General features: G+C 45.6%; 1 protein-coding gene across 1 annotated transcript; it reads left to right on the top strand.

The window, feature by feature from the left end:
• The first annotated feature begins 6,947 nt into the window (after positions 1–6,947).
• WNT8A (Wnt family member 8A) lies at positions 6,948–11,916 on the top strand. Its single transcript, XM_070417149.1, has 6 exons — positions 6,948–7,103; positions 7,322–7,460; positions 9,302–9,427; positions 9,559–9,701; positions 11,011–11,490; positions 11,860–11,916. Exons 1-6 carry the CDS (start codon positions 6,948–6,950, stop codon positions 11,914–11,916), a joined length of 1,101 nt encoding a protein of 366 aa, XP_070273250.1.
• Positions 11,917–12,751: the final 835 nt, after the last annotated feature.

Raw genomic sequence — 12,751 nt, 5'->3', positions numbered from 1 at the left:
TGATCCGGGACACCCTTCAGGGCAAACCAGCTGGCCCCCACCCATGCACCAGGCCTCTATCCTATATAATAAAAGGGTAATATGCAAACTGACCCTAACAGCAGAATGACTGGGAATGACTGGTCACTATGACACACACTGACCACCAGGGGGCAGACGCTCAATGCAGGAGCTGCCCCCTGGTGGTCAGTGCATTCCCACAGGGGGAGCTCTGCTCAGCCACAAGCCAGCCTCCTCAGCAGCGCTAAGGATGTCTGACTGCAGCTTAGGCCTGCTCCCCACTGGCAAGTGGACATCCCCCGAGGGCTCCTGGGCTGCCAGAGAAATGTCTGACTGCCAGCTTGGGCCCAATCCCCCGGGGAGCGGGCCTAAGCCAGCAGGTGGTCATCCCCCAAGGGGTCCCAGACTGTGAGAGGGCACAGGCCGCCTGAGGGATCCCCCTGAGTACACAAATTTTTGTGCACCAGGCCTCTAGTATATATAGATAGATAGATAGATAGATAGATAGATAGATATAGATATATAGATATATATATAAAAGGCTAATATACAAATTGTCCCCTCAGGAGCTCAATCAGGAGACCAGGAGTTCGATCGCTCACTATGACGTGTGTTGATCTCGAGGGGGCAGCATGGAATGAAGGAAGACCCCAGCCAGAGAAGGAAGGCCCTGGCCGGCAGCCAGAAGGAAGGCCCTGGCTGGCAGCCAGAAGACCCCAATCGGCCCTGATCACCGGCCAGGCCTAGGAATCCTACCTGTGCACGAATTTTGTGCACCTGACACATACTGACCACCAGGGGGCAGATGCTCAACGCAGGAGCTGCCCCCTGGTGGTCAGTGTGCTCCCACAGCAGGAATGCCGCTCAGCAGCCCACCAGCCCAGCAGCAGCCACTCACTCCCTCAGTAGTCCTGCAGGTCCAATCTCTGGAGAATGGGCCAGGCACCTACAGACCAGTGCTGCCTGACAGCACCGCAGCCTCCTGGAAGTTGGCCTTGGGCACTGCCGCTGCTTCCCCTCCCTAGATGCTCCACAAGGAAGAAAGGATATAAAAGTGGCCACCAGGTGGCTCCTGACAACAGGCGCAAACGTCAGCAGATGAATCCAGATCCCTGGCTGGCAAGGGCGTCCCACTGCCCACCCAGAGGGCCAATCATGTCCCGCCCCCCCCCCTCGGGGCCCCACCCATGCATGAATTACTATTTAACTATATTGGGAGTTGGGAGGGTGAGAAAGACACATTTTTGTTTAGTGGGTGGGGAGAAAAAAAGAGAGGCAATTCCTCATCCTCCATGTGGGGGGTGGGGAGGTCAGTAGACACCTAACTACTTAAAATTGAAAAAATCAATAAATACAATTCAAATCGATTTTTTAGAAATACAGAAGTAATACTAATAGCATCAGATAAAAGAATTAAAGGTTGTTTCTTAAAGAGGAAAATGAGTGTAAAGTTGAAGAGGGCTGTCACTTTTAATTTATTGATTTGACAGAGAGAGAGGGAAGGAGAGAGACTGATTTGCTGTTCCACCCAGCCATATTCATTGGCTGATTCTTATATTACCCTGATAGGGGATTGAACCCACAATCTCAGTGTATCAGAATGGCACTCTAACCAACTGAGCTGCCCAGCCAGGGCCTGACACTTTTCTTATCAAACCTTATAGAATTATTAACTCTTATGAGAATGCCTAATTTTGATTTAATATAAAAATTAAGAGAAAACAGGTATATTGATATGTAGTGTCACAGAAGTATGTTTATGGTATAAAAGTTTTAAAACTAAAATGAGGAATAACAGCACAATTTTATTTTTTTAAATTACATATGCAGCCCTAGCTGGTTTGACTCAGTGGATAGAGTGTTGGCTTGCAGACCAAAGGGTCTCGAGTTCGATTCCAGTCAAGGGCATGTACCTTGGTTGCAGGCTCCTCCCTGGCCCCGAGCCCTGGTTGGGGCACATACAAGAGGCAACCAATCGATGTATTTCTCTCACATTAGTAACAAGCATGAATCACATACTTTTTTAAAAGCCTATTTATTCATGAGCACACATCAAGTATTTGTTGCTTGGTTGATAAGTTTCTCAATTATATCTTATACCCACAAGTTTTTCAAGGACAAGATCATCTTAGAAGCATTACTGTATACCCACCACAATGCCAACTCTGAGCTGGCTACCCATTAGGCAGGAGTTCAACAAAGGCTGAAATTGTACTGAATCCCACATCCCATCAACAAAGAGCCTCTTGTACCACTTGCTGCCACCAGATGGCAGGTCTCTATTAGAAGTCCTCTTCCAAGGAATTGTCTCATTACACACACACACACACACACACACACACACACACACACCCCTCTAACCTTTCCAGAGTACTGTATCTCACTGGAGTATTATAAATTATTTATAATTTTATCTCTCATACCAGACTGAGAACTCCTTCAGGATAAAAACATAAATTAAGGATAATTCATCTTAGACCCATAAGTGTTGGGTACTGGCCTGAACTCAATAGGTAACCATTTTTAGAATGAATGAATAGATGCATATGTCTCTGAAAACTAATAAAATCCTACAATTATTACTATGCTTTCTTTCCCAATGATCAATCAAGGATCATTAATTGTGAATGTCTGTGCACTATCCAGTGTCCAGAGATGGGAGTTCAGAATGGTGAAAGAATAAAAGATATAACTAAGGGGTTTTCGCCAACTTAAATCTCCCTTTGGAGGAGTCCCTCCAACTCCAAACCTTCCTAGGCTAATGGTGAAGTTGTAGCTTCTGCCATCTGGCACCTCAATCTGGTGGGAGAAAATGCTACTATCCTTGGATAGAGTCTCTAGTAATTGGGATTGACAAGGCCGAGCCCCAGGGAGCTTCCAGATTGATAAAGGAAACACACCATTGAACATGAAACAAATCTAGTCATGGCTTGCAGACATCCCCTCTAATGTACCCCAGCCCTCCAGGCCCATGTGTTTAACAGACACCAACTGTTCCCATTTTCCACACAGGAATGCCTTCTCCCCACAACAGGAACCCTGGATCTGAAAGGGACACAAGGTTTCCCCTCTTCCTTCTCTGGGCATACCACTGAGGAAATTTGCAAGTAATTAAGACTCAACTGAGGGCCAAAGGGAGGGTCAGGAGCCCAGGAAGCTAAGGCATTTGGACTGGGAGTCAAGTATCCCCAGGGGGTAGGAAGAGACAAGGTTCCAGGGAGGAGGGGTAGCAGAGATTGAAAATTCCTGAGCTCTGTTCAGTGTCACAACTCTGTAGAATATGCAAGGAGGCCCATTCTCCTGCTTCCCACCCTCCTTATCTAATTAGCAGAGTCGTGTAAAAAGTCAGAAATCCTATCTCTTTTCTGGCATTCTCCAGCCACTCTCCACCCTCTCACTCCATACTCTCCCCCCTCAAAGACCCCCGAATTGTTCTGCAGGCTCAAAGCCCTGGAAGGAGACTGGAAAAGGAAAGTGGGGGAACAGGGATTTGGGGAGTTCAATGAAAGTGCATATTTGGAAAGAAGTATTGGCCTGGGATGCACACCGTCATCATCACAGGTGACCAACAATCTTAGTTTGCCCAAGACTGTCCTTGTTTAAGCACCTAGAGTCCTACACCACAGAAAACCCCTCAGTCCTGGGGAAAGCAGAATGGTAGGATCCAGTCTCTCTTGGGCCAAACTCACTGTGTAACCCTGAGTAAGTCCTGGACTTCAGTTACCTCCTTGTAAAATGGAACCCTTTAGCTGAGACACTCTATGGTTCTATGAATGGCCTACAGTGGTGCTCTGGGAGGTGGCTCCTGGCTTAGAGAACTGATTGCTAAATTCTCAGGAACTTTGCAAACTGGTTCTTAAACACAGCCATTATTAAAAATTAAATTGGCCCTAGCCAGTTTTGCTGAGTGGTTAGAGTGTCAGCCGGCAGATTGAAGGGTCTCAGGTTCGACTCCGGTCGGGGAACATGCAAGAGGCAACCAATTGATGCATCTCTCTCATATTGATGTTTTTCTCTCTGTGTCTCTCCCCTTCTCTTCCACTCTCTCTAAAAATCAATGGGAAAATATCCTTGGTTGAGGATTAACAAAAACAAAATTAAATTTTAGGGGTGTGGGCTGAGTGGAGGGGGCAAAGGGAGGGAAATGGGGGACATCTGTAATACTGTCAACAATTTATAAAGAAGAGAAGAAATTTAATTGGATAAACTTACAATTAAATAACTTATATTAAAAACAAAGATAACAAGTAATGAAAATTCATCACTTTCGGGGGGGGGTGAGAGATCAACAAAAGGACTTGTATGCATGCATATAAAGCATAACCCATGGACACAGTCAGTAGGGGGGTAAGGGCATGTGTTGAGGGGGTGGGAACAATGTGGGGAAAAGAATTTATATGCAGTAATACTTTAAACAATAAAGAATTAAAAAAAGAAAATTCATCACTTTCCAATTATTTTACATTTTACTTTATCTATACTCAAGGTTACTTACATCTATTATTTCTATGATATGATAAAAATATTACATAATGATGTGCTACTGTTCATTACTTCCTAAGTCCACATTGGTAGTTTGAAATCAGCCATCATGAGAATACACCATGAAAATCAGCAAATACTACCAATTATGGCTTCTGTCACACCAAAGCTAGTTGTTAAACATTTATCAGAACACCACTGGTTCAGAGACACTATTCTGTCTGTCTTGTCATAGGCACACTCTATCTCTACTGTCATCTTCTGCTCTAATCTTCATTCCAGATTTCCATTCCAGAAAAAGAGAAACCAAGAGTTGGGTCATCATTTAAAAACCAATGAGCCCTATCTGGTTTGGCTCAGTGGATAGAGTGTCGATCTTCAGACTGAAGGGTCCCGGATTCTATTCTAGTCAAGGGCACATGCCCAGTTATGAACTTGATCCCGAGTAGGGTGTGTGCAGGAGGCAGCCAATCAATGATTCTCTCATCATTGATGTTTCTCTCTCTCTCCCTTTCTCTTATTCTCTCTCTATAAATCAATTAAAAAAATTTTAAATAAACTAAAATCCTATATAATAAAAGGGTAATATTCAAATTGTCCCCTCGACTAGACGTTTGACCAGAGTTCAACCAGGGGGTGAGGCCGGCTGGCCAACCTCCCGCATCTGCTCCCCTGGGCCTGGCTGGCCCTATCGCCCCAATCGGGGCGGGACAGCCAGACACCCCCACCCCCACCCCCCGACACACACACACACACACACACACACACACACACGAATTCATGCACTGGGCCTCTAGTAAATTAATAAAACAACTAATGAGAGAGTAGAGCTGGGGTTAAGGAGATGGATGCACAGTTTGGTTGCAAGTGATCTGTAGACTCTAGAGTGGAGTGCCTGTCTCTGGCTCTTCTCTCCTCCCAGGAAACCCCTCTGTCCACAATGAAGGATTTGGACAGTTCAGCACAGAGGTCTTATGTTGTCTCCAGGTATCTATCTTACAGGTCTATCTTGATGGCCAACTGAAGGATTCAAAGTTAACTAAGGTAATTCTCATGCTGACAGTTAGGGAAGACAATATTTCCCCATGTCTGGCCTACAATCACCTCTGGCATTAATAAATTCTGCAAATCGTAAAATTAGGATTAAAGCATGCAAGAGAGCTGGGAAAATCTTTAGAGTTCATTCAACATTCAACATTTTCCCTACTCTCTCATTTTATAGATGAAGAAACTGAATCCACACAGTAGTTAACAGCTTGCCCAAAATCACATAACAGAATAGTGGCCAAAGTCTATGGCTCCCAATACCTAGAGCAGAGGCCTTCCCTTAATATCTTAAATTCCTTTGAAAAACATTTTATGATCTTTAGAGAATCTGCCCAAGAGCAAGCACAAAGTTTGCACACAAAAAGCACACTAATTTCCCCTCTGCTTTCTAGAAAATAAAGGAATATTTTTATAGAATACCAACTGAATGCCAGGTGCTATGGGGAACAAAGAAGCATAAGACCCATTTTTCTTTCATCCAGACATCTTCTTAAGCACTAAGACTACTAAGCAAATCTAAAAGACAGATTCCTGCCTAAGGGGCTGATGTCCTTGAAACAAAGTGGTATCAGAAAGAAAGCCATCAATCTTTTCAAATACAGCCCTGGGTGGTCCAAAGGTTGATTCCCACGTATACAAACAGCTAACAAACTGGAGATCTAACCCTCAAATACAAAATGATAGACATATTAGGAATGAAAGAAATTCACTAGAGCTTACTTTGGTAGAATGTGCTAGAAGGAACTGCTATAGAGGTGAACTCTGCAGTGTTTCTGCTTCCTGGTCCCACAATTCCATGACTTCATAGTCAACAAGGGAGGAGGGGGGAATAGTGCACCCCTTACTTGGGTAACTACATAATTATTAACACCTTAGGGAGCAAGGCAGGGTAAGGGGTGGGGTCTCTTTGACAGATAAGGGCACTGAAGCTCCAAGGGACAGGTGACCTACCTTCAGGGTTAGGAACCTGCTCCATGCTACAAGAGTCTGAGAAATGAGCCCTCAAGGAGGAAGAGACATAAGTCTCATTTATAGAGGAAAGATATTTCCAGAGTATGGAAAGACCTCAGACCCTCTGTCAGCCTGGGAGGGAAGAAGGGCTGGAGGGGAGGGAAGAAGGTCTGGAGAGGCGGGGTGGGGTGAGGTAGGGCGGGGCTTTCCTTGAGGCTTTGGCCTGAGTCCCTCCTCCCTGGTCCCCCATTGGGCCAGTGGCTCCTGCAGCCCTGCCAGTGAGGGACAAATGAAAAGGGCTGTTGATTTTTCCCCCTTGGCCATTCAGAATTTCCCAACATATATACTGAGGAAGACCCTGCCCTCTCCTTACTTTTTCTCTGGACTTGTCCCTGGGCTGAATTTAGTCCCCTAGGGGAGGGCAGGGCCATGGGAGTCCTGTTTATGCTCAGGGTGGCTGTGGGCATATGCTATGCCACTTTCAGTGCCTCTGCCTGGTAAGTCCTTTCCCCCACCCTCACTCCCTGCCAAGGAAGCCCCATTATCTCAGCCCTGTTCACCAATGCCTCACTTTTTCTCTCTTTGGAAGGTCAGTGAACAATTTCCTGATAACGGGTCCCAAGGTAGGATGCTCTCTGGCTTCTATTTTTACCCATTCAGCTTCCTAAGGGATCTTTTTGGGGGAAGGAAAAGAGGGGAGGGAGATAGTGCCAGAATCCCTCACCCAGAAGAACCCATGATTGTTCCTTCATGGAGAGCTAACCCATTTGAGTTCTGCCTGCTCCCCAGATGACCTGATCTGAGCTGGGCCCGAAGCTCATAGCCCTTTTCCCTTTGCAAGGCCTATCTGACCTACACTACCAGTGTGGCCCTGGGTGCCCAGAGTGGCATTGAAGAGTGTAAGTTCCAATTTGCTTGGGAACGCTGGAACTGCCCTGAAAATGCTCTCCAGCTCTCTACTCACAACAGGCTGAGAGGTGGTAAGTTTGTGCACCTGTACAGGGGGGATATGTGCATGGAGGTGGGCTTGCAGTATGTGTGCATGTGTAGCATATATGTGCACAGTGAAATGAAAAAGTTATCAGTGATCTGCTGACCTGCCACTTCCTGGCTGTGTGACTTGACTAAGTTACTTCCCCTCTCTCAGCCCCAGTTCTGTTATTTTATCATAAGACCAGCCCACCAGGAGCATTGTAAGGATTGAATGAGGTGTTTCTATACAAATGTAATAATTACTCTGTTTTTTAAAAATGCATGCCTATATTTGTGTGTTTGAACTCACTTATCTTGCACTGATTTGAACGAAATAAAAATGGGGAAAAGGCTCTGCGTTTGTGAGGGGATATCCCATCTGCCTAGCTGCCATAAAATCCCAACAGCATAGAAGCTGAGAGATCACATTGAGCTGTGCCTCAGGTCGGGTATGTGTGTACACCTGTGTGTGTATCTGTGCAGCTATTTGTAACTATGTAGTAGTTTGCATAAAAGTCATTTATATGGAAACAATAAAGAGCTGCCAGAGAAGAGTTGGGGGAAGGAGTAAAGAAGATGAAGACAAAAAGAAATATCTCCCTGTGGGGTATACAGAAAGAATGGGGAGTGCATGGAAATGAAATGGGACGATGTTTATAAAGAGTTAAGATACAAGCTCATTGTCCTAACAGGTTTGGCTCAGTGGATAGAGCGTCAACCTGAGGACTGAAGGGTCCCAGGTTCGATTCAGGTCAAGGGCATGTACCTTGGTTGTGGGCACATCCCCGGTAGGGGGTGTGCAGGAGGCAGCTAATCAATGTTTCTCTCTCATTGATGTTTCTAACTCTCTATCCCTTTCCCTTCCTCTCTGTAAAAAAATCAATGAGATATATATATATATATTTTAAAAAAGAAGAAGACACAAGCTCATGCCCTAGCCAGTTTGGCTCAGTGGATAGAGCGTCGGCCTGCAGACCGAAGGGTTCCGGTTCGATTCCAGTCAAGGGCACATACCTCAGTTGCAGGATCCTTCCTGGCCTGGGCCCTGGTCGGGGCACGTGCAGGAGGCAACCAATCGATGTGTTTCTCTCATATCAATATTTCTCTGTCTTTCCTTCTCTCTTCCACTCTCTCTAAAAAGCAATGGAGCCCTAGCCAGTGTGGCTCAGTGGATAGAGTGTCGGCCTGCGAACTGAAAGGTCCCAGGTTCAATTCCGGTGAAGGGCACATGCCCAGGTTGTGGGCTCGATCCCCAGTAGGGGGCGTGCAGGAGGCAGCGGATCCATGATTCTCCTCATGGATGTTTATCTCTCCCCTCTTCGTTCTTCTCTGAAATCAATAAAAAATATATTTAAAAAAATAAAAATCAATGGAAAAATATCCTCTGGTGAGAATTAAAAAAAAAAAAAGATACAAGCTCAGTAAGTGGTAGCCATGATCATTATGATTATTACAGGGCTCTAGTTGTATGTCAGAAGGAAGAAAAGGTCCTCTGTTTCCTAAGACAGCCTCAGGGCCTGAGTCCTCAATGCCAGAGGCCCAAAAGCAGTGGGTAATGACCAGAGGCCTAGGCTGGGCTTCTGGAGAGAAGAGTCCTGCTCTCAACACCACAGCTGGTGAGGAAAGTGGCCTTGGTCCCATCACTCTTTTATCTCTGGGTTTTACTTCTAGAGCGTGGGGATACTCATTCCTGCCTGAATGAAGTAACAAGATATGTACTGTTCTCTCAGAACATCCTCTTAAACTCAAAAGGGGCAGGAGACAAGGGAGAGAAACAGCATTGCTTTTCCAAAGCCTCTGTTTTGGGTCATCAGAGTCCACGTTTCCAGTCCCCTTTCTCTCTCCAAAGCCACCAGGGAGACTTCATTCATTCATGCTATCAGCTCTGCGGGAGTCATGCACACCATCACCAAGAACTGTAGCATGGGCGACTTTGAAAGCTGTGGCTGTGATGAGTCAAAAAATGGAAAAACAGGTATGTTGGGCTCGCTAATGGGAGGAAGGGATGAGGAGTGCAGAGCTGCGTGTCAGCCAAGATGACCATGACTCTTCTCCTGGGACTTCATAGGGAACTGTACACAGAACTTATTCTTTTCATATGTATAGGAGGCCATGGCTGGATCTGGGGAGGCTGCAGCGACAATGTGGAATTTGGGGAAAGGATCTCCAAACTCTTTGTGGACAGCCTGGAGAAGGGAAAGGATGCCAGAGCCCTGATGAATCTTCACAACAACAGGGCAGGCAGGCTGGTGGGTATGGGAGTTGGCCAGTCAGCCATCAGGCCCAGTATTGGCAACAGCTTCATATCTGTACAGCCTTTCACAACTTACCAAGAGCTATCTCATAACCATGTTTCAGCCTCACACCACCCAGCCAGGACTGAGATGGTTACCCCCATTCTCTGGATGACAAAGCCAGTTAAGGCCATTCCAAGTGGCTTAGTCAAGGCAATACAACTAATGAGCATCATAGGCAGACAATGAACTCAGATCTGGTGTCTAGTCCTCTTATCACTAAACCTGGTGCTCTGGCTCCTCCACAGGCAGGTTTCTGAGAGCCCAGAATCAAGGCCTTGCTTCCATGACTTAAAATTTTTAACCCTTTTGCCCAGCTGGTGTGTCTCAGTGGTTGAGCATTGACCTATAAACTAGGAGATCACGGTTTGATTCCCAGTCAGGGCACATGTCCAGGTTGTGGGCTCTATCCCCAGTGTGAAGCATGCAGGAGGCAGCCAATCATTCATCATTGATGTTTCTCTCTCTCTCTTCCTCTCTGAAATCAATAAAATATTATTTTTTAAATTATTTTTTTAAAATTAGCCTGCTATATTTGGTCAAACATTTAATTAACTCAACCTAATGCCTTGGCAGGGCTAGACCAAATGATTTCTCGGACCTTATGCAGCCCGTGGGCCGGAAGTTCCCACACCTGCTAGGTATTCTGAACTCAGATCTGGAAGCAAGTTGGATTTAGAGCTAAGAGCATAGAAATTTCCCTTTGAACCTATATCTAGATGTCTTGGTTGCTCAGGGCAAGGGGAAGAGGTCTTCAAAGCAATTACAGATGTGGGTAATTGCTTTGGGGTAGAGGTTCAAACTCCAGGAGCTTCCTTCCCTCTGAGAGAGGTCTCAGAGCACAAATCCAGACCCCACAAATACTCTAGCCCCCAGATTCAAAACAATATCAGTGCTAATGATCATATTTTCTTTTATAATTTACAAAGTACTTTCTGGATCATTCTTATTCCAATTGGGCAGATAAAGCAACAAGCTCAACAAGTGATGAAGTTTGGGCCTGGAGCCTCGGTTTCCTGACTCCAATAATCTATTCAACACTTGCCTGGCTTTCTTTAAGAATCACCCAGTAGAGTTTTAAATTCACCAATACCAAGGCCCTTAAATCTTTGAACATTCTAATTGATAAGATCTGAAGTAGGACCCAGGAAAAAATATTTTTCATGGGCTCCCCCAAGTAATTTCAAGGATCCTCTAAAATTTGGTCTTTCCTATCCAGAGCAATTCTCTCACTTGTACTATCTTTCTCTGTCTTTCTGTGAAGGCCGTAAGAGCCACCATGAAAAGGACCTGCAAATGCCATGGCATCTCAGGGAGCTGCAGCATCCAGACATGCTGGATGCAGCTGGCTGACTTCCGGGAGATAGGAGACTTCCTAAAGGCCAAGTATGACCAAGCACTGAAAATTGAGATGGATAAGCGGCAGCTAAGAGCTGGGAACAGTGCCGAGGGCCACTGGACACCCAGAGAAGCCTTCCTTCCCAGTGCAGAGGCTGAACTGATCTTTTTAGAGGAATCACCAAATTACTGTATCCGCAATTCCAGCCTGGGCATCTTGGGCACAGAGGGTCGGGAATGTTTGCAGAACAGCCACAACACATCCAGGTGGGACCGACACAGCTGCAGGCGCCTGTGCACTGAGTGTGGCCTGCAGGTGGAAGGGAGGAGAACTGAGGCCATCAGCAGCTGTAACTGCAAATTCCAGTGGTGCTGTATAGTCAAGTGTGACCAGTGTAAGCATGTGGTGAACAAGTACTATTGCACCCGCTCCCTAGGCAGTGCTTGGTCCCGAGGCAAGGGCAGCACATGATAACACCCCATACAAACTTACTTGTTCAATTCAATGATAATGGAGGGGGACACAGCTTCTCCCTTGGACAGAGTAGATTGGAAAATCACAGGGTTGGTCTTGATATCTGCAATACATGGGAAAATTGAGGCTTAAGATTATACAGCATACTCTTAACAGAGTATGAAATTGGAGCCTGGGCCTCCTAATTGTATCTTCCCACAAGTTACTTCCTGGTTTTTGTACCTGTACTTTTGGAGGTTATTTGGTTTGGGATCCATATCCAGAGGGACCTTCAAAGTAATGTTTCCCTGTAAGTTTCAGAACACGTTCAACCTAGCTGTGCCGCTGAGAATCAGAGGGAATGGAAGCAAAAAGTGACAGAGTTCTGTCCAGGCTCCTGAAGGAGCAACCTTCCCCTACTCTGACTAGCTCCAAAAAGACCAGCTACAAGTTCATGCAGATGAATGCAGCAGAGACCACATACCTGCCTCGTGGGAGGCTTGTAGTTGGGTTTTTCACCTGAGTATGCACTTTTGAAAAATTCTTCCCACCCAATCCTGGGGAACCAGGATCCAACATGATCTGAGGACTTTTCCAGCTCAGAAACCACCTTTGGACCATGGAGAAGTAATGGTCCCAGTAAGTGGACAGGTGACTACAACTTATCTATACAACCCCCAACCCCCAAGAGAAATCCCCTCCCCCCCACAAAGAGCTGTAAAACGACTCTATTTTGTTTTACTCCCAGAATGAGAACTCAACTTTATTTTCCAATAAATGCTTCTAGAATGTATATCCAGCTAAGACCTTTTATTTCTCTCTTTGGAAAACTTAGGATCAGAAAGGGAATGATGTATGCACAAAACTAAGTGAAAAACCAGAACTATCCAATCACCTTGACATCAGTGTTTGACAAATAATAAAATTGAGACTGAGAAACTGACCAATCCAGATTCCCAGATTAAGAGGTGTTATTTTAATGCAATTTAAGCAACTTGAGGAACAAGGAAGCCCTTTGAACTTGAACCATATTCAGAGTGTGTTTACTCTCTTAACTTTGGCTTCCTGGGGTGTCTGTACACCAAGGACCTGGGCCCCAGGGCAAGAGACTAGGAAAGTTGTGGATTCTACCTTCTTCATTTGCATTTCTACATCTTCCACTGGCAATCTTTGGGGGAGGAGTAGTTTCCCAAAAAGAGCCTTAGGAGCTTAG

Source organism: Myotis yumanensis, unplaced genomic scaffold (genome assembly GCF_028538775.1).
Source record: "Myotis yumanensis isolate MYYU_CA2020_CCGP unplaced genomic scaffold, mMyoYum1.0.hap1 SCAF_5, whole genome shotgun sequence".
Taxonomy (NCBI): domain Eukaryota; kingdom Metazoa; phylum Chordata; class Mammalia; order Chiroptera; family Vespertilionidae; genus Myotis; species Myotis yumanensis.
This window is presented reverse-complemented; position numbering and strand designations above follow the sequence as displayed.

Bases quoted from the DNA above. Each gene is read 5' to 3' on its own strand.
- WNT8A (XM_070417149.1), top strand. From the start codon at position 6,948: ATGCTATGCCACTTTCAGTGCCTCTGCCTGGTAAGTCCTTTCCCCCAC. The intron at 7,461-9,301 runs GTAAGTTTGTGC...CTCTCTCCAAAG, and splicing joins TCACAACAGGCTGAGAGGTG to CCACCAGGGAGACTTCATTC. The intron at 9,428-9,558 runs GTATGTTGGGCT...TCATATGTATAG, and splicing joins GTCAAAAAATGGAAAAACAG to GAGGCCATGGCTGGATCTGG.